Source organism: Carassius auratus, unplaced genomic scaffold (genome assembly GCF_003368295.1).
Source record: "Carassius auratus strain Wakin unplaced genomic scaffold, ASM336829v1 scaf_tig00016919, whole genome shotgun sequence".
Taxonomy (NCBI): Eukaryota; Metazoa; Chordata; class Actinopteri; order Cypriniformes; family Cyprinidae; genus Carassius; species Carassius auratus.
In genome coordinates this window covers 39,862-67,461 of record NW_020524724.1, presented here as the reverse complement: position 1 = coordinate 67,461, position 27,600 = coordinate 39,862, and the positions used below count along the sequence as shown (strand labels likewise).

The 27,600-nt window shown below is 39.1% G+C and overlaps 1 protein-coding gene across 1 annotated transcript; it reads right to left on the bottom strand.

The window, feature by feature from the left end:
• On the bottom strand, window positions 1-25,796 carry LOC113075372 (teneurin-2-like). The gene is made up of 3 exons (XM_026248073.1): window positions 25,635-25,796; window positions 15,613-15,850; window positions 1-145 (listed from the first exon to the last, which is right to left on the bottom strand). Exons 1-3 carry the CDS (start codon window positions 25,702-25,704, stop codon window positions 1-3), a joined length of 453 nt encoding a protein of 150 aa, XP_026103858.1. The 5' UTR covers window positions 25,705-25,796.
• Between the last annotated feature and the right edge of the window lie 1,804 nt (window positions 25,797-27,600).

Genomic DNA, 27,600 nt, shown 5'->3' with positions numbered 1-27,600 from the left:
TCAGCTTGAAGGCGCTTCTGGAGAAGGTGTTTCTGGGTAAGAGCCGTGGTGGGGTGAATATACTGTGCCGGATGTCAAGGGGTAACCCGGTGATGAGCTGCTAAAGAGAGGCGTGGTCCCTGAAGAGGTCTTAAACAGGAAATGCCTGCAGAAAGAGAAAGATAAATTGCGTTTTAAGTATTTCAAGCACACATGGAAGGTCACATCCATCCATGGTATCAAATCTCCTTTACTGCATCCTCTCTTTCTAATCTCTAAGGTATGTGTTGTGTGTGTGTGTGTGTGTGTGTGTGTGTGTGTATGTGTGTTACGTTGATCACAGAGTGTCGCAGGTGCTTGTTGGGGGTGAAGGACAGTGTATGCAGCGCCTCAGTGTGGAGCAGTGGACATATGGCACACAAACACACGGCACCGCAGGCCCGTCCCGGCCCTCAGAGGGACACTTACACAACAAAGTCACTCAATAATCAAATGCCTCCGCTCCACACATGCTATACAGAGACACACTTCACTTAGATCGTACATAACGGTTAGATTTTCTGGTATGGGGTCATTTCCCGCCGAGCTGATGAAAAGAAAAAATCTAGACAGGAGGATATTGCTGTGTACTTCACAGCCAGATTAATCATTACAGCCTCATAAATGGACTCCAGGCGCAGACGAACAGGAGGTGATTTGTTAATATGCATCCTCAGCACTGAGACTACCGTGAGACAGAACATGCTCACTGATAATCAGCATTAAGCTTGCAAAAACATCATAAATACAGTTCATAGACCACAGAGCCATGTAACAACAGACTGGCAGGATTCCACAGAATGTTTTTCCACAATGGTGCGCAATTGTGAAAGATCTAACAAATCACTTTTATCCCTGACTAGCTTTAAAAGTGTCATTTTTGTGCAAAACAGAACTGTTTCAAAACACTCCTATTTCCTTGCCTGCCATTGCTTGGACAAACAGCTAATCCTGCCCTAAAAATGTACACAAAACGTTAATCGGCAAAAATAAAGCTGTAGCAGAAGTCAGCTTTCTCTTTGTCGTGCACAGTAGGAAGAAAGGAAGTCAGACATGAGGTTGAGTAAATGATGACCATTAATATTTATTGATATTTAACACAAGTTAAAAACAAAGGACACACTTTACCTTTAAGAAATGACATCACTCAGAAAGTTTGTGTCAAAAAGGTCTCTCTGGTGGTGTCACACGGGTATTCTCTCTTCGGTGCTGCTCTCATTAGTGGTGATACTCGCTAACATAGCCTTAATGCTACAATAGATTATTGATGAAACTTGTACAATTTAGCATTGTACTTAAATAATTTAGCAGTTAATTAATGCTTTGAGCCCCATGCTGGTGTTTCCTGCCCTGCAAATGAAGACTTTCGTGTCACATAAAGCACCGTTGTGCCTGGAGCAAGGATGCATTTTTAAAAGAGATGTAGTGTTAAATGGATCAGCTGTGGTCATGTTGCCGTTATGATTAGCGTGGGGTCCTGGAGCTGGTCGTGTTTTATCAGGTCCCGTTCTCTATTAAGACCAAATCAAGAGGCTGAGAGCTTTTCTGCGGTCAGGTATCTGCCTGAGAGGCTTGTCTCTGGACCGGCCCCACACCCTACCCCCCAGATACATCCGTCTTTCGTACCTCTAACCTAGGAAGGAAACAGCCACAGGCTGCTCACTCCTGTGATCTTTAATAGCCTCTTTCCACAAGATGCCTTCCAATATCTCTGGACACGTTCCAGCGGCGGATTCCATTTCCAGAGCTGATTTTTGTTCCGTCGTGCTTCAGCCCTTCCATTACCCCCAACTCTTATCGGCCTATCCCCATACATCCCTCTATCATCCCACACTCACCCATGGATGGACAGACTGAACCCCCTGGAATCCAGCCTGATGGGACAGCTGGGGTCAGTGCCTAACTAACCCGTCACTGATGTATTTTTTTAAGTTTTAACCTACGGTGCACTCTTACATACAGTACATACACACAAGAAAACATGGCCAGGGATTTGTGATTGCCATCACAGTTTGGGATTCAGTATTGACATCTTGTATTCTCTGTTTAAAATTCTAAACTTATATTTTAGAGAAGATATTGCCACTTTGTCAGTTTATGATTGTGGAGCGAAACAGCATTTTGAGCTGAAGTTCTAAATAATGAAATAGAAAGAATATTATGCTAATATGCTTTTCCTAATTCAGTAAGTCACTAGTGTGATTCGTGAATGAACAAATAGGTTGAATAAATAATTCAGTTACTAACTCATAATTGGTAAGACACATCAGTTTGCAAGATCAAGCAGCAAAATGAGTTGTATTTCACAGCTAAAAATTGCTGGACTCGGAAGGGACTGGAAGCTAGACATTAAATTTACAAATGGATTCGCTCCACCAAAAATAAGGTGGAGAAGACTCACATGAGTCATTTGTTTAATTACAATTTGAATCAGTTTTAATTTAATTGGTTTAATGAATAATTAAATAAATCACTCATAAAGACTTGTTTTGCTCCTTAGTGAATCAACATGCTTGAATGAATGAACTAAATGATTCAATGACTCATTCAAAGAGAGTAACTTGTTTCCTTCCTAAAGGAATCAATTTTTTTGGCAATCATTTGCATATATGGGTCAATATCTTTACTCATAAAGACAGTTACATTTTAGAAGCTGCTGGTAAAATTATTAAAATCCCCCTCTACTAAATATGTCTGAAATACACAAACACAGACAAATGGGGTTATAAAAATAGCAAAAATACCAGTGATGGAAGACTTTAATACCAGCACTCACAGTGAAGAACCCTTCTCACATTTAATTTGTCCCTTTCAAAAAATCTTAAGTCTGATTCTTTAAAAAAAAAAAAGAAAATTCTCCATGGCATGACTCCACACCCACCACGTCTGTCTCTGCTCATCTCACCCAAGCCTACAAGGAAAATAAACCTCAGAAGAAATACAAAAGAAAAGATAGAGGTCTTCCTTCTCAAAAGCCACTTAGGGAGAGACGGAGAGTGACAGCAGGTTGATACATTTAATGAATGGTAATAAATGATAATAATGCAGCAGTATAATGAATGGAGGCCACATGGAGGATTCCACACAGTGGCTTTACATAACAAAGCCGGTTTTCCCCAGCTGAGGGTGACATCGACACTGCCTTAGGCCTCACTGACTCACATGCATGCATAACACATACACACAGTACTGCAAAACACATGCAGAGCTTGAATAATGGTGTGCATGAACCAAGAAGCTCGGTCAACAGTGGAAAAAAGTGAAATTTCGTATTTCTTTGTATTCGGTCTCGCTCTTTCGAAATGTTCTTTCAACCCTTCTTGCTTCTCCAATTGATGGTGTGATGCCACAGGCGGTACCTCCACCTCCAGCACCATGCCTCTATCTGAACCCACATCAACTCCCTTCACGTCTTCCTGTCAGGTGCGACCGTGCACAAACTGTACAGGGAAGCTAGCGGGTTACAGGTAGGCAGTAATCAGGCCTGCAATGAGCAGCAGAGTGACAGAAAGGCAGCCAAAGTGCATGTCTAAAAATACAGCTTCGCTTCCCGTGGCCCGCCTCCGTGTCATTCTGCCACTGTCTGAAGTCAGGCGACTCACAAGGTCAAGTCAGTCACTTAAATGCCAAATCATTTTTACCCACGCAGAAGGTTGCAGCCACTAATTTGCCAGCTGACAGGGGTGACGGAGGGAAATTAATTAAGGTCATTTTGGAAGCGCGTGCACTCAAGCTGAAGTGTAACTCATAGCTATTGGCTGAATCTCTATTGAAAGCTCATTTCATCTCGGGACGGTGAGGGGAAGCCGAATGCGGATGGAGTGGCTTAATTGTGAATTAAAATGCTTGATTTACACGGCATGCTTAATTGACAGTGATTTATGTCGAGCATTGTTTGGGAGGAAGCAGGGGGAAGAGTTGAAGCCAACGGAGATGATGGGAGACGTGAGAGAGAGAGAGAGAGAGAGAGATGAGGCCAGACCAGGGGGTGGACAGGAAATAAAGAGATGCCAGATTGAGCCAAAAAAAGGAGTGCTGACAGGGTGGGGTTATGAAGAGGACAGTCCTGGAGACAATGGCAGTTTTGCAGTTTTCAAAGTCCACAGGGACTGAGAAACCAGGGACATAATGATCTGAGGGAGGAACATGACTTATTTACAGGGAGACGGGAAGTGAGAGGAGGACAGAAAGGCAGAACAACTACTAAAAGAGAGGAACAGAACTGAAAACAAGATGAAGCCAGATAAAGAGACAAGAAATGAGACGTAAAACAAATGAAGGAGAGGAGTCAAGACGAGAAGAGGAGCTGAGATGACAAGAGGAGAAGAGGAGACAAGTAATGATGGAAAATGAGGAAAGAAGACAACTTAGGAGATGACACAGGAAATAAGTAAGGAAATAAGGAAATGCAAAGAGACAAGATGGGGACATTGGAGATATGACAAGAGAAAACTGAGACAAACAAAGGAACTGGAATACAGGAGATGAGATGTGGAGAAAAATAAGCAGAGGAGAGGAAAGACGAGGAGAAAAATGAGTTGAGATGAGACATAAAGACCTGATGATATGAGATGAGGAGAGCAGAGGAGAAAAGAAGAGGGGAAATGAAGATAGGAGAGGTGTCAAGATGAGACGTGAGACAGGAAGAGGACAAAATGAGACAAAGAAAAAAGAAAAAGAAAAGCTCAGGTACTTTCTTTAAGTTCTCTGCAGGCGCTGATGAAGTCATTGTTGAGGTCATGGTGTGTGTAGTGTGCAAGAGCTGATTAATGACCATGTCTCAGTTAGACAGGTGTGTGTGACTGTGTGTGTGTGTCATTGAGCGCTGTTAAATATGCATTGCTGAAAACGGACCCTGCCTCTCATTAGTTGTGACAGCCCCAGAAGAACCCTCATCACCAAACAGTTAGTGTCAGACACTGGTGTTTATTTATTCATTTTTAACTTTCCATTTCCAGATCTATTCCTCATTTAACTGTCTGATCTCACACTCGCTGCCCACGCGCCTCTGATTGACACCCTCATTATATACATCACTTTTCCACTTTAAATAACCAACATCAGCACCTATCAAGACAGGTAAGTGACCGCGGTCATGAAATACCTCTCTTTGCATGCTGTAATACTTTTTTTAACAGTTTTTCTCTTTTTTCAAAACGCCCACATCCTAAAACACCCAGCATGAGAACAGATTCACCGAGACAAGTTTCTCCCTGACCTGAATCACACTTTGTTCAGCTTTGTTAAACTTTGCTTCTCTCCACATTCTTCTCCTGCAATCAAACTATTGGGCGATGGGTAAGCTAAACACACCAAAACAAAGGTCTCCAAAAACTTTTCTAATTATGTTTGCTGGGATTGCTGTGCCATATCCAGAATTTGATCTGCGTGCGACACAAGCAGAGAGAGGGCCCATAAATCTTCAGCGAGCTGCGGGCACCTGTATTCTGATTGGCTCCCGTTAGGATAACAAATTGGCCTCGGAGCGCAGCTGAGAATTTAAATCTGCCCCACACAGATACCTTGGCAACCACTGATGAAGTCTGAGAGGGAAAGAGAAAGAGAAAGAGAAAGATGGAGGGGGGAGAATAGAGAGAAAGGAAGAAAAGAGGCAGAGAGAAGCAGAATTTTGCATTGCTCACTTCTCAGCCGGAGCTCAGGAATTCAAACAATTTTCTTTCAGGACTATTTTCCTGCTTTTATTCTCCCTTAAAAGCTGCATTTATAACCTAAAATTGCACAACAATTCTGGCCTCTTTTTCTGAGCAAAAAAAATGAAAAACAAAATAAAAAGTAAACTTTGCAAACTACATTTTCATGAAGGACAAAAGTTGCCACAAAATGTGCAATAAAGGCCAATCACAATTCACAATGCAACTAATACAGTGGAATCATTAAGGTCAAATTTACTGTTGTTTAGCATTTTTGCAAGTGAAATCCAGTGATTTCAACAGGAATCCACGTAAGCACAAAACTTTTCCCAATGCAGATGTCACCTAAACTCCCTGCATTGACCAACTGCATTGGTTTGAAGTATGAAGTTTGATTTGGCTTTATATCTCGTCTAACTGTTTTTGTGATGTGCACAAGGTGAGTTTTGTCTAGTCTATGTTTTGTCTAGTCAAGGTAAGTTAAGCTAAGCTAAGCTTTGTATCTGATTCACATTTAGCCGATCTGTAAAACTACACTTGTGTTCTCAACCTCTAGTCACTTCCAGTGGACTATACATTACAGGACCTCTTCTGCCTGTGAAAACTGGCCCAAATTTGGAATACACAATGTCTTAGCCAGGCTCTTTTGTATTACTTCATCTAGTGAAAATGTGAAGTTATCATAAATACTATAAAAAGTATGAGTAGAGTCTGTACATGAAGAAACCTTCTGTTGAAAAGTGTGAGGGAATAAAAAGCATGAGTGAGATTGCAAGCACTACAATTAAATGTTCACAAGAATCATCTTCTGAGGTCAAAAATTACATTAACCATAACTAATGGATGTGAAATGATGCAGAATGGATGCTGCAACATCAAATGTGCCGTAGAAAGAACCGCAGAGGCATCTGGTTCAAGGAGTTCATGGACCTGTGAATGTGTGCACAGCATATCGCACAAGTCAAATTGAATCTATGATATCTGCACAAACAGAAAAATCTAATTCTCTCGTGGCACACGGACCCAAACTACAGCTTAAGAAGTTGACACAGGAACCTGCTCCAAACACACACACAAAATCAGACACCAGCCATGCTGTATCCACAATACACACCTTCAGAAACATCCCGCACACTGGGCATGTGAAAGCCCTCTTCTTTGGCTCAATTGTGATATTGCGACCTGCTTGGGAATCTAATTTGAGTGTGCACGAGTCTGTATGGAGCAGTGGTGTCAAAAGTATTGGCTTTCATTACTCAAGTAGAAGTATAGATACTAGGTCTTAAAAAGACTTTTGTAGAAGTTGAAGTATCAACTCACGCTTTTTACTCAAGTAAAAGTGTAAAAGTACTGGTTTAAAAAACTACTTAAAGTATAAAAGTAAAAGTAATGTAAGGGAACAAATGCCATTAAGAACAAAAGCTTAGGCCGCACCACAGGGGCCTATTGTGAACTACCCCACCTCCTAAAAAAAACATTTTTCTAAAGGCCATAATGAATATAATGTTATATTAAATGTTCATGTTGAAAAATTTGGGATGCACTAGGCTACATGTTTCAGCAACATATATGCCCATTGAAAATGAACGCATTTTAGTACAATGCAAATACATTAAAGGACTAGAGATATGATTACTAGTTGCCAATAAGTATTGTTATGGTGCAAAAAGTCAAACTTTAGAGGCATGTCATCAATAACCTTTAATGGAATGTAAATGTACATCCAAGCTTAGCTGCAGGAATCTGGGAGGGCAATGGACAAGAACATTGGTGCAGGCTAAAAACAATTACTCTTGTAACGTTGTCTATTTACAATAAGCATTATAGTGCTGTCAAAATTAATGATTAATCCAAGTGATTAATCAATAACTAAAAAGGAAAATTAACTCAAAATCCCGATACCTTCTTGATTGACAGCTTCCTGTATTCAGTACGTACGTAAGCTATGTTAAGTTACAAAGTTGGTATAGCCTAGATATCACAACATTGTCAATCGCAAACGATAATTTATTAAAACGTCTCACTACCGAACTACCAACAGTAGCTTTATTTGTGGAGAACGAAGATAAAGCACCCATTTGGTAAATGAGCCAGTGAGAAATAATAACTTTTAAATAGGGTCCAGTGCCTTTTCGATACTTTTAAAACAGTACAGGCGCCTAAATGGTGCCTGAACCTATACTTAAAAAAAAGAACCTAAAAAAAAAAAAAACTATGGATAACTTAAAAGAACATTACAAATATTTTAAATAAATCCATAGCTTTCACCTTGGATGCTCTCACTTCCCAAGTTGTGCTTCCCTTAATCTAAGGCTAATAAATGTATTTCACAATCTGGGTCATTATTTAATATAAAACCACACATAATTCTACTGTACAGTATTGTTCAAAATAATAGCAGTACAATGTGACTAACCAGAATAATCAAGGTTTTTCGTATATTTTTTTATTGCTACGTGGCAAACAAGTTACCAGTAGGTTCAGTAGATTCTCAGAAAACAAACGAGACCCAGCATTCATGATATGCACGCTCTTAAGGCTGTGCAATTGGACAATTAGTTGAAAGGGGTGTGTTCAAAAAAATAGCAGTGTGGCATTCAATCACTGAGGTCATCAATTTTGTGAAGAAACAGGTGTGAATCAGGTGGCCCCTATTTAATGATGAAGCCAACACTTGTTGAACATGCATTTGAAAGCTGAGGAAAATGGGTCGTTCAAGACATTGTTCAGAAGAACAGCGTACTTTGATTAAAAAGTTGATTAGAGAGGGGAAAACCTATAAAGAGGTGCAAAAAATGATAGGCTGTTCAGCAAAAATGATCTCCAATGCCTTAAAATGGAGAGCAAAACCAGAGAGACGTGGAAGAAAACGGAAGACAACCATCAAAATGGATAGAAGAATAACCAGAATGGCAAAGGCTCAGCCAATGATCACCTCCAGGATGATCAAAGACAGTCTGGAGTTACCTGTAAGTACTGTGACAGTTAGAAGACGTCTGTGTGAAGCTAATCTATTTTCAAGAATCCCCCGCAAAGTCCCTCTGTTAAAAAAAAGGCATGTGCAGAAGAGGTTACAATTTGCCAAAGAACACATCAACTGGCCTAAAGAGAAATGGAGGAACATTTTGTGGACTGATGAGAGTAAAATTGTTCTTTTTGGGTCCAATGGCCACAGGCAGTTTGTGAGACGACCCCCAAACTCTGAATTCAAGCCACAGTACACAGTGAAGACAGTGAAGCATGGAGGTGCAAGCATCATGATATGGGCATGTTTCTCCTACTATGGTGTTGGGCCTATTTATCGCATACCAGGGATCATGGATCAGTTTGCATATGTTAAAATACTTGAAGAGGTCATGTTGCCCTATGCTGAAGAGGACATGCCCTTGAAATGGTTGTTTCAACAAGACAATGACCCAAAACACACTAGTAAACGGGCAAAGTCTTGGTTCCAAACCAACAAAATTAATGTTATGGAGTGGCCAGCCCAATCTCCAGACCTTAATCCAATTGAGAACTTGTGGGGTGATATCAAAAATGCTGTTTCTGAAGCAAAACCAAGAAATGTGAATGAATTGTGGAATGTTGTTAAAGAATCATGGAGTGGAATAACAGCTGAGAGGTGCCACAAGTTGGTTGACTCCATGCCACACAGATGTCAAGCAGTTTTAAAAAACTGTGGTCATACAACTAAATATTAGTTTAGTGATTCACAGGATTGCTAAATCCCAGAAAAAAAAAATGTTTGTACAAAATAGTTTTGAGTTTGTACAGTCAAAGGTAGACACTGCTATTTTTTTGAACACACCCCTTTCAACTAATTGCCCAATTGCACAGCCTTAAGAGCGTGCATATCATGAATGCTGGGTCTTGTTTGTTTTCTGACAATCTACTGAACCTACTGGTAACTTGTTTGCCACGTAGCAATAAAAAATATACTAAAAACCTTGATTATTCTGGTTAGTCACATTGTACTGCTATTATTTTGAACAATACTGTATATCTGTCACTCACTCTGATATTTAGTTAAGATGAGTGCTGTCTGTCACTGTCTTAAATCAGTTCTGTGAATGACTGTATGCTCATTCTTTATAAAGTAGCAACAATGTCGTTTGTAAAGTACAGTAATGTGCAAAAGTCTTAGGCACATTAGTATTTTCACCCCAAAAAAGGGTTTTAAGCCAGTTATTTAAATCTTTTGCTTTAGTGTGTCCATAGTAAATATCAGTTTGCCATTAATTTTAATAATAATCTAGTGCGATTTTGAATGCACAAGCAGTTTGACAACGGCAAAATGAATGTTTGGAAATGTAAACTGATATTTTCTACCTACACACTACAGCAAAATATATAAATAGCCGAACACCATTTTTTTAAGTGAAAATACTAACGTGCCTAAGACTTTTGTACAGTAGTTAGTGTATGTATAAAGTACGTATGATTAAATTAATATTTAGTATAAGTATATTTAAATAAGTGTAATTAAAGTATTTGTTCGGTCATATGTGTTAAGGGCTAGATTTTCACTGGAGGAAACGGCTGTGACAAGCGAAAACTTTACAGTAGATGAGAAAGCGACAGCTTCTTCGTGACCTTTTGTAAACTGTATTTATGACAAATAACTTCACTGATACAGATTCTAACAATCTATTGATAAACACACACCTTATGTCCTCTGTCTCTGTTTGAGCTCACGCTGCTCCGCCGCGGTCTGCGGATTGAAGAGCGCGCTGAAAGACGGGGAGGAGACCGGTCTTGACGCTGGTTTCATGTGGAATTTAAGCGGACTGACTCTGAGGCGATCGGATACCGGTTCCATACCCAACCCTACTTTTAAGAAATACATTTTATGATAAACGAACCAAAAACTGTCTATGTCCTTGCTGGAGGGTGATGTAATTTGTGTCATGTGCAGGTGCAATGGATCGCGTACAGACCAATAGGGTGTCGGAATGGTATATGTTTATACTTCTCATCCAACCACAATCAAATTCACTCCATCCGGATGGCGCGATTTATCTGGATAGGTTTTTTTTTTTTTTTTTTTTTTTTTTTTTTTTTTTGAGTGATGACAAGCCGGAATGAAAACAAGGCGAAATGAAATACCAGTAACGAAGCTATTTTTAAAATGTAAGGAGTAGAAAGTACAGATACTTGCGTGAAAATGTAAGGAGTAGAAGTAAAAAGTCGGCTGAAAAATAATTACTCAAGTAAAGTATAGATACCCCAAATTTCTACTTAAGTACAGTAACGAAGTATTTGTACTTCGTTACTTGACACCTCTGGTATGGAGGGAGCAGAGAGCAGCTCGAGGCGTCGTAAGATGAGAACAAAATTGAAGTAGGCATCAGCTGGTGAAAAGGCCTCACTCCATGATAGGAAATAAGCCTTCACAGGACCGGGCCATCTTCAGTCATTTGTGCTGCCGAATACCGATTCCACCCTCCTCCTCGTTTTCCGATCTCTCCCTCTCACTCCTTCTCAGCCAAACAATCTCTCGGATCCTCCCCCTTCCCCCCAGCTTGTTTATATCCTCTCCCTCTACCTGTCTGACAACTGCATACTTTGGCAATCAATCTTGCGGAACTGGCAGCTGTGCAGGCACCTCTCAGAGAGAGGTTTGCTTTTCTACTTTAACAGGAAAGTCCTGACCTATAAAATAACATCATTTACATAGAGGACACACACACGGAGCTGTGTGTTCCTGTCTAAATGGTTCAGGGTGTTAATCTGTAGGTGGAACATTCAGGGTAATCAATCTAAACCTCTTTAAAAGTTATCCACCAAACAGAAACGGGCATGACCTCCAATTCCAAGATGAAAGAAAAATATTCTTTGCTTTTAAATGTCATGCTACTCACTCTTTCTGAGATTACATTCCCATACTGTATGTCTATTTCTGTGTCTAACCTTCTATAAAAGGGGTCACTTTAGACAAAGTTATAATCACTGATGTGAGGGATTAATTTTAAATAGTTATATATATATAAATATATATAAAACTGTGCACATGTAAACTTATCTCTTCAGTTTTTTGAACATTAAACGGGTCAAAGACACTACAAACACAATTTACACATTTTATATCAAAGCCTACTTGGTTTGAAATAAAAACAGGATGGATTCAGATGGAGCAACAATGTTGCTTTTGTATGCAATGTTCAAAAAAAAAAGAAAAAAAAAAAAGAAAAGCCTACAAGGAAAAATTGTATTAAATAAGTGCCAATAGTTACAAAAAGTTACAAATAAGTTAATGATAAGTAAATAAATGAGAAATTCTAACTTCAATAAAGAACTAAATTAATTAATCTATGGCTACGAAGCATCGGTAGCTTTTAAACAAAACTGCACAGACTGTCTGCATCTATTTGAATGAAAATGCGCTTTGAAAATACCCATTAATTATAAAAAAAGTGACTGGGAGACAAAGAGAAACATGCAGTGGAGGGTAAATTATGTTCATCCTATGGGAACTCATACCCGCTCCTCAACTGACTATGCAATGCACAGCACACCACTCACAAGTTAACTTATTTGTCCATGGAAAAGTAACTGGAAAAGTGCAGACCAGAAGCTTCCCAAGAAACTCTCACGAGCATGGCATCACAGGAGGCTGCTGTTGCATCACAAGGCTGGGGACTTTCCTCCAAACTTTCTCTCTTTGGTTTATAAATCTGCAGAGGTGGATTTAGTCTGTGCTTTGGGTCAGGGAGAGGCAGACAGTGTGTGAAAATGCTCTCTCTGTGCTGTTGATACAAAAATAAAAATAGGCCTATTAACTTTAGTGTGTCGGCTTAGTGCTGTGTGACCCAGAGGCGAGAGGAGATGAGCCTCCGCAGACACAGACTCCCCGAGCCTCCATCTCTCCACACTGAGAAACTGAGCGCCTGTCTGTCCATGTGACATTCTGTGCTATTTACACAGCTGAACACATCTCTGATCTATTCGGCTACTTAATGGGCTGGATGCCATTTTAAGCATTATATGGCAGCTTATTTTTTATTACATATTTGATTTCATTTCAAATTGCTTTTTATATTCTTATAGAAATCATTATTTATCCTACTGAAGTCAAGGTTTCTTGCACTGAAAACTTTTCTTAATTTAGCTTCACATGATCATTTTCCACCCATCAAGGGACCTTTACCCTGACAGTTGTTTGCAAAAAAATAAAAAAATATAAACAATAATAATAATTTGACTGATAGTAATTTACTTTCAATGAAAGTAACTGAATTTTACCCAGCAACTTTGTGCAAAACTGGACCGCAAACCTTCAGAGAATGATAACCTTAATAAACAGTATGAATTATATTTTAATAGCATAAAGGTGGGTTTTATTTTGAATTTTTTTTAGCACAATTTAAAGACGCATGCAAAAGGATCAATGTCTCTGAGGTTAGCACTTGTAACCATAGTGAAGTGTACAGGCACTTGCAAGATTCCTCTGAGAAGGCGCACAAACCCGCCTGTTGCCCAGGAATGGTGTGTGTGATTCTGGTCAATGCCAGCACAGATCCTGGGTGGTTTGCTGGTGGTCCAATCTGTATTCGCAACTTCTCTATATCCCCCATGCTCACCAGACTACAGAGCCTCCGCAAATGCGATGAGTAATGCAGTTAATGAATGTGAATATATTGGAAAAGAGTTTGTGAATTACACGTGCGTGTGCGTGACAGGTGGCCCATCTGCATTGACAGAACCCCAATTAAAAAGCTGCAGTGAGAGGGGTGGCACCTGCTAGCAGGGGAACGGGGAGGGGGGCCAGAGTTTGGGCCGGCTTCCTGGCTTGGTGAGGTTTGGATTGGTGTGGGGAGTGTGGTTCTGTCTCAGCAGATGGCAGGCTTAGTGCTGCTGGGTAGTCCTGATGGCTTCAGTATAGGAGCCCATTCTAACACACCTGAGTCAATACTGAGCGTCGAGCCTACATCATAGGACCCCTTCGTAATTTTATGAGCAAATGAGGAAGTATTGTGTGACAATTATACAGAGCCAGTTAGCTGTCTAAATAATACTCAGCGATAAAGCTGATAAATATTACACACATTTGCAACTTCCAGTGATTTATGATGACAGAGAACCGAAGGACAGAATGCAACGCTGGAACCCACAGATGAGAAAAGTTTTAGAAATATCATCATTTGTCACATGTCAGGGTTACTGCTGTGATATTACATGTTGATCTTCCCTTCATTTTATTCTCCTCAGGAAACACTTTGCTGTTCGTGTAGACAAAGGGTTTTCCCTTCAGGGGGTCCTGAGGGTTCTCCAAGGGGCCCATGAAATTTTGATGCCATTTCTATTAACCAATTTCTAAATAAAGATCTATTTGCATTTTATAATAAGTTTAATGTTCTCAATGAATGTTATTATAAAGTGTTACAGAGCATATTTATTCTGGGTTTAAGTCTGGCTGGGGGAAGGCCTCTAGATCTGTAAAGATTGAACAGCCCTGACGCGAACCACATCATCTAGGTAAATTGTGATCAGGAAGGAGCCAATGGGCGTGTCCACATTATAAGCAGCAGAAATATGGCAATCAAACACAGCAGACAGTCATCACCGGAGGTTACAAGCACACTGTCATTGTTTGTGTGTGTATCACAGGGTGACCCTGAACTGAACAAAACCTTGTCACTATCCAGTCCTGTACACAGCATTCCCAATGCATTCATGCCTGAGTGCTGAATGGCCCATGCTGACATACAGGACCACCTATCAGTCCCTGCTTTAATTACAGCCAGTCAGGAACCTACACTTCCAACAGGCTTGAGACCTGTCCTGGTGAATTAAACATGCAGCCTGGCTTCATGAATAGTGTATGTGGGTATGCTGCTCCTCTGATCTGGGAACAGAGGAGGTGACCCTCAGCCCAGCAGGAGAAACATACAGGGAAAGAAAGAGAGAGAGAAAGTGTGAATGAGAAAGCTGAGGCACAGGGCTGAGTGAATGTATACGCATGACCGACAATTTGCATTTGAGGGAACTATGAATGCTAATACTCTAAAATCTGCACATACATAATGCAGTGTGCATGTGTGGTCTGTAAGCACACACTACTGTTTACTGAGCATGAAAGTCACATACCATAATACTAAATATTTTGTAAACAGAAATAGAGAGAAAAAGTTTGAAATGACTATGAACACTACCATTCAAAAGTTCAAGAAATGAATTCAACATGGACACGTTTGTAAATAAGTACATTATAGTGTTAAAATGTAAAAAAAATAATAATAATAATAAAAGAAACCATTATTAAAAGAACAACTATTCTAAGCTGATAATTGTAAGAAAGGTTTCTTGGGTAGCGATCATAATACTCTAGTCTATACTAACAGAAATAAATGCAGAACTAGGCATTGTTTTCAAATTAGTTTCTATGTTTGAAAATAATACATTTCTACTTATTTATTCAGTTCTGGAATTTTTTACCAGAATTAGGTTAAAAAAAGTTTTCAAATGACTAGACCTGTCAAAATACCTAAATTGCTTCCACCCAACTAATAACAGTCCTAGAATTTTAATAAAAACAACTCTTTGGATTGAGACACAATTTCTGTCACATCGCACTCAATAATCTTGCTCCCTTGGGGGCACAAAGAGATTGTTTTGTCAGATTTAAAATATAACCTGCTTTTTGCATGATCCTTTCTGTGAGAAAACTACAGTTTATTTCCATTTATACAACAGTTATATTCTGTTTCCGGAATCTGACTGGAAACAGTGTTACAAGAGAGCTGAGATAAAATAAATAAATATAATTAAAAAGTACTTAATGTTTCTATTATTACTTATAGTGTGTCTAAAACCTAAATTATTGTTAATTTTGCTTAATTATACAGGGGTGCGTTTCCCAAAAGCATCATAAGTCAAATATGGTCACAGTTCACTTTTGGATAACGCAACCCAGATGTGCTGAGTGCAAAAAGTGACCACTGACCTGGTCTCCAACGGGACATTGCTGTTGAGCACCCAGCTGTCCTGCAGCTGCACTGACTCAGGTGTGGTGGGTCCTTCGCCCGGGGCGGAGGGAGGGGCGTGGATGGGATTGCGTCGGCTGCTCAGTGTGTTGCGGTTGAGAGAGTTGGCAGAGGACTGGTGGTGCGACAGCGTCTGGTGGTTGTGCGGTGGAGGGATGGGCGGCCGCAGGGTGGACTGGCTGTGATGGTTTGGAGCTCCTGGGGAAAAATGATTGAAAAATCCTTTTATCAGACTGTCAATCAATTATCAGTTGGCAATGTCAAAAAGTGCGTTAAGTGATGCAGGAAATCCGAACAAAATAACAGCACTGTGAGGGTGAAGTGCAATCAGAATAAACATCAAATCAGGGACGAAAGGACACTCTCAGTGATGACAGCCTGCCAAAGCTGTTTGTGTTGTTATTCTTTCTTTCCCAATTCACACGCAGACGTTCCGAGGCGGCAGGAAGCCCCCTAAAACACTCAACCACCCAGCTTGTTGACGCTTGTCAGACAGGAAACTCCTGTCTTCTCTTTTTAAGCTGCGCTGGCGTTGCTGGATGCTGTGTTTTCGTACCTCATGAAGCAGCATTAATTGACAATGTTTGGCTCAGTGTAATCTTTAATGCAGCTTGAATTCAGTGTATGAATCTGCAGGAAGCACCAGCTCTGTTCGACTCTTTTACCGCGAAACACTTGGTACACGGACACGGCTGTGGTGCGAGGCTCTTCACTTCGGGGCTGCTTTGTATGAGGTAACCTGTGGTGCTCGGAAACATCTGGCATGTAGTTTTAAAGCAGAAAGAAAACAAATCTCTCTATCATGTTACATTTATTATTCTTGTCTATCAGAGGAAAACTGAAAGAGAGAGCGGGGAGGAGGCCAAACAAGAAGCATCAAACATGCTCCTAATATATTTTCCCATGAAACACGAAGTAATGCAATAAAGATGAACCTCCCAATCCAAATTTTCTTCCCACCAGAACTCAAAACCATTTCCATTTTCTCAGCCTGCCCATCTCATGCTTGTTGATCCATGACAGATGCCTGAGAGCGAGCTCCACGGCCTGATCCCCTGTCTATTGCTGTCAGGACTCTGATCAGTACGAGCAGATGAACTAAAAGAGAATCATGAAGAGAATCAATACAACAATACATGAATCAGGCCCATGAAGAGACTCACAGCTTACTACACTGCATAAAATGAGTTTCAGATGTGCTAAAACATTAGTCACATTTAAATCTAGACTGTGCATTTATTGAATGAGCACTGTGCTATGTCCGAACTGTATGCATTATATTTGCACTTTTTTTAATGTAAAATAATTTTCTAACTGTTTTTAAATTCATTTTAAGTAAATGTTTTAATCATTTAAAAAGTTTTAAAATTCCTTGTTTTATTTCTTCATGATTATTTTACTTTCTTTTATGTAAAGCACTTAATCTGTGTTTTTGTCTCATTTTCCAGTACACATATTTAATAAGCATTAGTTCACTAAATGACAATTCTGTCACCATTTACTTAGTCAAGTTGTTCCAAACCTGTATGAGTTTCTTTTTCATTTATTATTATTATTATTATTATTATTATTATTATATTATTATTGTATTATTATTATGTTTATTATTTGTTTTTAAGAAAACAAGATTTCATATCTAATGTCAAAGTTAATGTCAAAATATTGAGTGTTAAAACCATGGTTTATTAATATGGCAATTAAAGTACCACATGTATAACACAGATAAAAAAGAGAGCACTATTGTAAACTTGTTTTAATAGTGTCATTTTGCAAAATGTTAACAGCTAGTTTTAAAATAAATAAATTAATAAATAAATACACATCAGAACAGCATTTCAAACAAAGTCATTAATAAATATGACTGCTCACTCACAAATCTAAATAGACTGCCCTTTGGCTGTGCAATGAGATTCATTTCTTACTTTGTGCGCAGAAAATACATTTTCTAGCATGCTCTTATTTATCAACTGTTTTCTGTGTGCTTGGCCCCTGTTGAGCAAGTGTTTGCTCTGTGAGATGCTAAATCTGTGACAGTAAAAAGCCTCTTGTGCTCTCTCTGCTCTTCTCTTCTCCTCTTCTTTTCTTTTTAAACAAGAATGTCCATGTGCCAAGGACTATGAGAGAAGGACGCGTATGTGCGGGGGATTAAATTCATGAACGAAGTGTACTCACAAAACAGAATGTCAAGAGTTTGTTCTTACAATATAACTCCAACCAAAGAAGAACAGATCAAGTGTGTGTGTGTGTGTGTGTAAGTAGAGTGGATCAGTGCTGGCCTGGCCATGTAATCTGCTGTTAATCATTTTATTACAATGGCAACAGTGCTGGATCAAACACGGAATAAGAGTAAAGCCGGACCCTGAATGCTGGGAATTGGGAGAGATCCTGGTGCTCAGGCACAGTGGGGTGGGTGATGGGGTCTGATCCCCTTTCTAAAGATCACTGAGGACTGATCTGAGCTCACTGGCCCCATGGCTTTATCTGTGGGTGTCACGCTCTGATGATCCATCTGTGATCAGTGAGCACTGAGTGATGAAATCTATAGTGAAAAAATGTCTTGTAACAACACAAAGACAAGTAAATGATGACAGAAATATTATTTTTGGTTGGACTATGCTTTTAATAACCTCTGTAGGCAAGGATAAAATAGTAGGTAAGTAAAAATATAAAGACATGAGTGTAACAATAATAATACAGCTTCAGATGAACGGAAATAATAAAGCATTTATCATCTACAGTTATAATAATATATGGAAGCACATTTCCACCAAACACACACACACACACACACAATAAATAAATGATCATGCTTCGGTAGATCAAATTTTTAACTCACAATTATGACATAGTATATCATGACTTTTTATCTGATATTTTAGCTATAATTGACCAAAGCATTTTTCTTAAGGTCTTTCATAGAAATTATATATATATGGCACTTTCTAGATTTAGGGGATGACACAATTTACCCCCTGACATATCTTACCCTACTTTCTCCTACATTCTGTTTCTTCCAAGTTTGCAAAATATGAATATGAAAGTGATTCTGCAGTGCTAAGTTGAAGTAAAGTTTAGTTTCTCTCTCTCTCTCTCTCTCATTATCTCTATAGGTGTGCTGGAAATAGGTCTGGACATTGTTAACTTCTGTTTAGGGGTACTTTTGTTTGTAACACTATGTATGGCTGTCTGAGGCCACAAGATGAATGCCTCTTCTTCTCTAGAGGCATGATCCCTGTGGCTGGAGTAAGTCCTCGTCAGCATGCTGCTATAACAGTGAATCTGGGAGACGTGGCCTGAATTTGGGCCCAGGTGCAGGGTGAGGGAGGCCAGTGTACAGATGTTCAGTGTGGAGGGAATGGGGTGACCTCTTAACCCCAGAGAGACATTTAGCATCTGCCAATGCACACTCCCGAGGAGGTGTACACAAACCAATGGTCACACACACACAAATATACATGCACTGAAATATTTTAGGACAACAAAATAAATCTCAAAACTTAAAATGTCTATTGGAAAGTTTAGGTAGCTCAGGTGCTTTTCATAGTTACTTTTCCCAACCAGGAGCTTCTATGTGATCACCCTTTCATATTATAAACCTACAAACACAGACACTGCCATTCAAAAGTTTGGGGTTGGCAATATTATTTAATGTTTTGAAAGAAATATCATATGCAGAGGCATTTATTTGATAAAATATACAGTACAAACAGTATCTCAAATATTATTTCAATTTAATTAAAATTGTATTCCTGTGCTGCAAAACGTAATTTTCAGCATCATTACTCCAAATATTCAGCGTCATATAATAATTCAGAAATCATTCTAATATGTTGATTTGCTCATAATCAACATTTCTTATTATCATTGTTGAAAAGTTTCTATGGGAACTGTGATATATCTTTCAGGATTATTTGATGGATAGAAACTCTAAATGACAGCATTTATTAGAAAGCTTGTATAACAGTATAAATGTCTTTACTTTCACTTCTGATTTTTACTGCCATAATTTAAAGGCCAGGTCTAATGCTGTTTCATGCATTCTGAGTTATTTACACCGCTTACGTTGGATTATAATGCTAAGCATTGCCAAAGTTCAAATAAAACCAAAAAACAAAAAAACTAATTGGATGTTTTTCTGTGCTGAATAGAAGTGTGACTTTCTTTCTATGTTATTTAAAACTATATATTTTAATTAACTTTGTTTAATTAAATTTATATTATAAATTTTATAAATTTTATTTATTATATCTGATATATATGATATCTTACTGACCCCAAACATTTGCAAAGTATGGTATACAACAGAGCTTTTCACTGCCTTATCCAGCCTCTCTAAGGAGTTATGACAGGTGAGATGATTACACTTACTCTCTGTCAATTTATTGAGTTTGCTATATTGCTTGTTTATTAAACACAGCAATAACGAACAAGACAAATTATGCTTCAAACCACTCCCAGTTGACAACAGGACATTTTTATGAATCCGAGACAAAATAACATGCACAAGCCAAATAACTGCATATATTTCACTGATTTTTTACAAATACCTTATTACCTGCGCAACTGGCTTAAAAAGAGAAAAGGCTGTTTGTCTAAAGCTTGAGAAAACAACAAATGGAAAAGTCACTTGTGGTCGAGGTGAAACACAGCAGGCTCCCCCGTCAGCCCTTCCTGGACTGATGAAAAGGTTGTTTTCATATTCATGAAGAAGCATTCTTCATTCGTAAACCTCTGCACGCATCATCTCCTTTTATCCTGCGTCGACTATGAAATGGCTGTGTCAAGGCCCGGTGTGTGTGTGTGTGAAGGTAAAAATTCACACCCGCAGCGCACAGTAATCGCCGTCCTTTTCACTCTCGATGTATCCTTTACTTTAGGACACTGACAGATTCATACAGCCTGAAACACTTATTCAGAAATGACTAAATGAAGGTTTACCATCGAGTTTTTCTTTGTCCATGAATGTTTTATGAATCTAATTGATGCCTGTTATAAACAGACTGACTGACGCACATGAATTATAAACTATTAAAAATGAGACAATACTTTTGCTCAGACGTTTAACAATACAATCAAAACATCTGCACAAACCATCAGTCACAAATTCAAGGACAAAGCTAAAATCAAATTCCTCTGATTGGCTACAGTTAAACCAACAGCAGCACACAGACACTAATACCAATGGAAATAAACTACTGGACATAAGCTGCAGAAACCTCGGGAAACAATAGGAGTGAGAACATAAATGTCAATTTGGGATGATAAAGGAGATCGGAGAAATGCCCTGGACCACAGGAGGTAAAAGAGAGTGTGATTTTAGTGGAAAACGCTTGTGCCTGCTTGTAAATAAATAAAAGTGTAATTAGGAAAGAGCCAGTGAGACGACCTCCTCTTATACCCTGATTTAACCAACCACCCATTTTCACTGAAAACACAGGGTAATAGAAATAAATAAATAAATAAAATGCCATAATTTACTTAAAATACATTTATTTTATACTAAGTATGCTTCAAATCCAACTTGTTTATTGACATCACTTAAGACGAATTTGACGAATTAATACATTTTACAATCAAAATATCAAGGTTTGGCTGGTTAGCATGGTCAAATTAGCACCTGTTTGTAGATACTCCAACTACATCATCTGACTACAAAAAGCATCTTTGCCCATTCTAAAGTATCTGTCAATCGCAAAGAATCCATCTCCATAACAATTAGTCACATGGAATTTATGGCTCAAACGACTGGCTCAAAACTTCCTGGCAGTACAACTGAAGGCATATTAACAAAGATCACAATTCAAATCACATAATTCTCATATCCTGAAAAAGCCAAGCAACTTCTCATCGAAATAAACACACAGCTTTTTCCAGGTATTAGACCTCTTTGTTTACAACACTGCCGTATGAATATTGCTGTTTTGAACACTGCAACCATATTAATTTGCAACTAAAATGTGTTATTCTGCACTCAACATTTCAGCAAATATCTGATAGGACAATATCATTAATAGCAGCTCCTAGTAAATAGAATAATAAAACTTTCAGGCATGGGTTAGCCAATCAATAGATACATAATTTATGAAGGAAGACAGATAGTAGAAATTTTGCTTCCAAATGCACTAAACATTAATTCAACTTTTACTCACACACAATAATGTGATCAGGGAGGCATGGCAACATACTCACATTTGCTTGTGCTAAGAGAGTTATGCATTAATTCACTGCTACATGCACCCTGGAAACATGTACACCAACTACAACTTAAGAACCGAATCACTGAGGACAGTGCGTGTGTGTATGTGTGTCTTAAAACACTGAAAGCATAGTGGAGTTTTGTGCCAGTCTCAATAGCGCAGCATGGAGGTCATCTAGCTTGACACAGATCCAAACCTACATGGTTCAGCTCACTCTTGCTAAAAGCAGATCCCCACACACAGTCCAGTGTGCCTGAGGTTAGCACTTAAACCCACCCCCTGCTCTTTCTGGAACTGTGCCTGTGCTGGGCAGAGCGGAGCGGAGCGGAATGCAATTGTCTTTCAGTACACTGCATTAGTTTCACAGTAGAGCTCCGATGGCCCACTGGCAGCAGGAACAGAAAGCCACCATGTTTGTTTTCCAGGCCCAGCCTCAGTAAAAATGTTTATTGATATTTTCCGTGGTTCAATGCAAGTGTGGGATGCTGAGGAAGGATGCCCGCACAAGCAGTCGCAGCCAAGAGAAGCAGTAGGCATCAGGACTTCTGCTTACTTTCAGAGACTCACTCAAGAGCAACCACTGGCCTAAAAAAAGCAGCAAATTCAAATGGCTTTGTAAAGTTTCTGGCCATCTTTAGCAGTGCCGTTTGTGAATTAACAATTTCTTTTTAACTGGTTCAGACTGAAAAACTGAAAATGCAAAGCATTTGTAAATCCCTTGATAATAAGAGTGAAACATATTTCAACCATAATTTGAATCCTCAAAAAAATATATATATATTTTTTTACACGATTAAGATCTAGAAGTTTTGCTTTCTTTTTTTTTGCCATTATTCTCTTTTGTTAAAATGAATCTCAGTGTTTTTCAGTACAGTCTCTCGTTCCTCACAAAAACACTCAGATATACCTGCTCGCTCAGAGTGAAGGACCAGCAGTTGGTCTGGAGGTCATGCTGTTGAACTCGTGGATGTTTATTCTGAGGTTTAATTAAAACACAGCTCGGTTGGTGGTAACACAAGTTAATGCAAGCTGTACGCTGGGCTCCGAACGAAACATTTCCCTCACATTCAGCCTCTTTGGCCCAATCCTCTCCTGTAATGAGCAATAATAACAGTCTGAGAGAAGAGTCATCAAATCAGTCTGGAAATGAACAGGCTCTTGAAACCCCACTCTAAAACCCACCCACACACAAACACACACGGCCCTCTCTTCTGAACACAAAGGCTGAAATACTCTAATAATAATAAATTAAAAAAAAAAACTTCTTTAATTACTACCGCAAAACAGCATAACATTAGCTTTAAGAGGGCATCCAGTCCAAACAAAATAGTTTCAATAGAATTTCTTCAAAGCACACGTTGATTAAAAATTCATTGGATTAGGATCTATGGCTGATGCAGGAGTATGTGACTTTGGAAGCTGCTAAAAATAGCCAGCTGACACTCTCCATTTATAATAAAGAGACACAAAAACTAGTGCTTCATACTCCATCTCCCTCTCTCTCTCTCTCTCTCTCTCTCTCTCTCTCTCTCACACACACACACACACACACACACACACACACACACACACACACACACACACACACACAGTGTGACTCTTTCCAGGAGTTCTCTTTAGAAATACACCAAAAGCCACAAAACAAATGCCATGAATCACAATTTCAACAAAGCAAATTAATGGAATCTGCAGACTTCTTTAAAAAAGGCAGCATAACTGATTTAATTATTGGTAATAAGCAAAAATGTTTCTTGAGCAGCAAATCAGCATATTAGAATGATTTCTGTGGGATCATGTGACACTGAAGACTGGAGTAATGATGCTGAAAATACATTAGTAGTATACTTGTTTAAGAAAATGTTTCCAGACTTTCTATGTCTTTATTTTTACAAGCATTTATATTGAAAAGGAGGCATTTAGTCACCACTCTCTTTAACAGAGCCAGGCTGCCAGTCACAGAGCCTCGCTGACAGCTGCAGTAGCTCAAGTAATGACTGTGGCACCGAGTGCATGCCACCAGTGTCAGTGCTACCCACTGGGCAGAAACACAGTCCAGCTCTGTAATATAACCCACTGGAGCACAGACCCTCAATAAACACTATACACCCCTCTATCACTAATTCTGAAGCTTTTATGTATTTCAATTCAAAACCAATCAGTAATAAACACACTCACCAGACAACCAAAAACATCTACTCAGAGCACTCTTCCTCTTTATAATGCCTCTCAGTCTCAGTACGTTGGGTTATCAGCCAGACTTTTGAATACCTGCACCGCTATCACCCTCTACGAGCTCCCGGGACATTTAATTGGACACACCAAAACCATGGACACACCAAGATGTAAAACACACACATGCTCTGAAACTAAACATTCTGAGACTTGTACACAAAATCCAAGCTCAAGGCAGCATGATAATAAGCCAATTATTTACTGCTTTATTTTCAGGCTAATTGCGAGATTTGAAACTCCTCGGAGCTGGAGGTGTCATCAGATCAAGGAAATGCAAACTATATGACATACTTGCAAATAATATGAAATAAGAATAATTAGTTGCAGGCATCTGATATTCAAAGTAATTCTTTTTCCAAATGTGATAAGGATCACTGCATTACCAAACAATGAATGGTTACAGCTGATTAGAATATAGAAATATAAAGATATTTATTTTTTTCTCCCAAATTCAAATTAATTAAAAGTGATGAAAGAACAAAACAACTAATAATTGTACTATTACCACTACCATCATCACTGTTCTGTTTTGTAGAGGGTAACACATTTCCATCCTAATAAGAGATTATATTCCTAGAATCTTTTGAGAAAATCGTTTTTTGCCATTTCTTTTCAGCAAATGCAAATTTTATGGCAGCTCAGAAGAAAAAAGTGAGAATACTAACAGGCCCAATAAAGCTGTTAGTGGTCACCTTGTCTGCACTGAGAGAGACTGTGATTTCCCCTCTTGTATTTTTGATCTTCTCTCATCCATATTCCCATATTGCCGCATCGTTCTAGAGCCGCGGAGCTGGCAGTGTTGGAGTGAATTTATTTACAGCGTGGTTAGTCTGCAAATGATTGATGTTGCTGCAGCAAACAGTAAACCAATTAGAGGCATGATGTAATGTCATTTTAAAAGGTTTATAATCGTGTTGCTCCTGAACTCGGGCCCCTGATCAGACGTAATAAAGATTTATAGCAGATCAAAAGAGAGGCTAATGCCATTAACAATAGATTATATTCCAGCAGAAATTACATTAACAACTTTTATTCCTCCTCTACGCTAAACATAATCCCTGGATTGCAGATTTGGACATGAGGCAAAGTTTAGAGGACTGTGCAGCGTACAGAGCATTAATTACTCTGAGTGAGCACAGCAGTACTAAAACTACTCACACACACACACACACACTGTTCAGTCTGACATGTTATAGTGTTCTACACAACCTGTGAAAGTGTAACAAGTCACCATAAGATAAGTGCTTCACATGTTACGCCCTCATGGGAAACCGATGCTGTTTGATTTCATATCCACTTGCTGTCACCTTGAGCTTCTCTAGTCATACATATAATCTATTCCTATAACAAAATTACATTTTTAGGGACAACATCAGGCACAAGATGACAAAATGACAAACAATATATCCAATCACTTCCATGTTGTGGGCAGACCTTGTTCAGACAGCATTATTTCCCACAGACACAACAGCAAACAACAACACAGGACACAGAAAATAAGTAAAATGATGACGGTGGCCTCAGCAAATGAGATGTGAGTGGGAGGGGCTTACCAGTGGGGGGTTGGGCCCGGAGCAGGTATGAGTTGGGGGAGATGTGGTCCTCTGGATGGGGCTCCAGCATGGTGTGGGAGGAGCTGCTGTCCAGCAGGGGCACTTGACACTCCCTTATGGTAGACGGGGCTGGATGGAGGGGGACGGGTGGGGGAGAAGGAGCAGGGGGCAAGAGGCTGGAGGAGGCAGTGGAGGGAGGGAGGGGACGACCTGAGGTATGGACAGATAAAAGGAGGAGACAAACTTGTTATGATCATGTGACATGACGCACGGCAGATATCAACATACGAACATGATAGAGATACAACACAACAAGCAGATCACACGGAATCAAGAGACATTAATGAACTCAATTATGTGATAACGCACCCAGTAACGTGATCAACTCTCTTCAAATGACTTAAATGACAATCTTCGAAGTCAACATGAAATGGCTTTTACAACCTATTTTACTTATGTAATAGTATGTTTCCAGGTGAAACATGAAATTTAATACAAAAAAAACAAAAAAAAAATGCAGAGATTTGAATTAATCTGACTGGATGATGAAAAGGGTCTGCTTCATACTAGAATGCGTTCAAAATATGAGTTTGAAGTGGATTATGGAGGACTACTACACCCCTCCTGAAACACCTACTAAACCCCTCCTGAACCCATTTCTGAAGAGGCTTTTTACCCAATTTGTGGAGGCTGAAGATTAAGTTCACCCTTGAGAACATTATTATGCATCCCAATAGTAATACTACAAATGCATCATAATTTATGGTTATTGCCATGAACTTTATTATATTAACAGGGAAGCTTTTACAAAGGCTCCATTGCTTACAACAGTAGCCTAAAACAAGTAGCTATCTGGCTATTGGTTAATATTTATTTTCCATATTAAGTTGTTTCTAAGGCAGTGCAAGTTCCGTCATTTGGATGAATGATTCTGAAAACTTTTATTCAACATGTATTGATAAAAAGTGCTCAAAAATATATGTATTTAGGAAGTAAATGGTCAATTTTTATGTCATTTTGATGAAGGATTATGAAAACTTTTTTCTCTTCAGAACAACATGTACTGATAAAATGTGTTCATGTATTAAGAAAGTAAATAGGGGCAATTTTGATTTCACGTTGACCTTAAACATAACAGTCCCCTGTGATTTTCATGCCGCACAATGTGCTCATAAAACAATTCCCATAAAATGAGCTCAGTGTTTCTCATAAAAGCAAGCTACGGGGTCACAAACAAAATTTACGGCACAAGTTATATGTACTCATAAATGCATGCAAAATGTATGCGCTCACACCTGTGCATAGATAATGAGGCCATGCTCAAAATGACATCACTCGCTGCATGCAGTGACAACATACAAACAAAGTAAATAGTTGGAGTTTTCATGTACACGTGTGTGCGTTTGTGAGTTACGGAGTGCTTGGACTGCAGAACAGCAGACAGGAAGTGCTGCTCGCAGCAATTTTTTTATTTATTTTGTCCAGTAAAACTCTAAAACACGCTGGGAGCACTGCACTGCATGCACTCAAACACAGTCGACTTCATCACTGTAATACAGATATTTCAGATGTGATTTCCCATCAGGATCTTGTAATAGAACCATATACATGCTCTATATGACAATAAAGAGCCTGCAGTTATGAAGTGCATGGAACTTTTTTCATTGAGAGCAAATGCATGAGAGGGAGCTGCGGAGAGTCATTGGTTTTAAATGCATCTGAGCACCTGAGTAATTGCCATGACATCGGAGATAAAATTGCTAAAGTTTTTTTTTTTTTTTTTTAAAGAAGCGTGTGAAGTCAGTCCTCAGAAAGGCGGAGGAATTAGGAGGCTATTACCTGCCTTTATTTCTCCTAGAAAAAGACAGCATTGAGGGAAAAGACAGTGCTCGCTACAATCATTCATGCCACACTGTGAGATGTCTGAGCGGCACTCTTTTAAGATGCATATCAGTAAAACTAAAAG

Bases quoted from the DNA above. Each gene is read 5' to 3' on its own strand.
- LOC113075372 (XM_026248073.1), bottom strand. From the start codon at position 25,704: ATGCTGGAGCCCCATCCAGAGGACCACATCTCCCCCAACTCATACCTG. The intron at 15,851-25,634 runs GTAAGCCCCTCC...ATTTTTCCCCAG, and splicing joins CCGGGCCCAACCCCCCACTG to GAGCTCCAAACCATCACAGC. The intron at 146-15,612 runs GTCAGTGGTCAC...CTCTTTCTGCAG, and splicing joins AATGTCCCGTTGGAGACCAG to GCATTTCCTGTTTAAGACCT.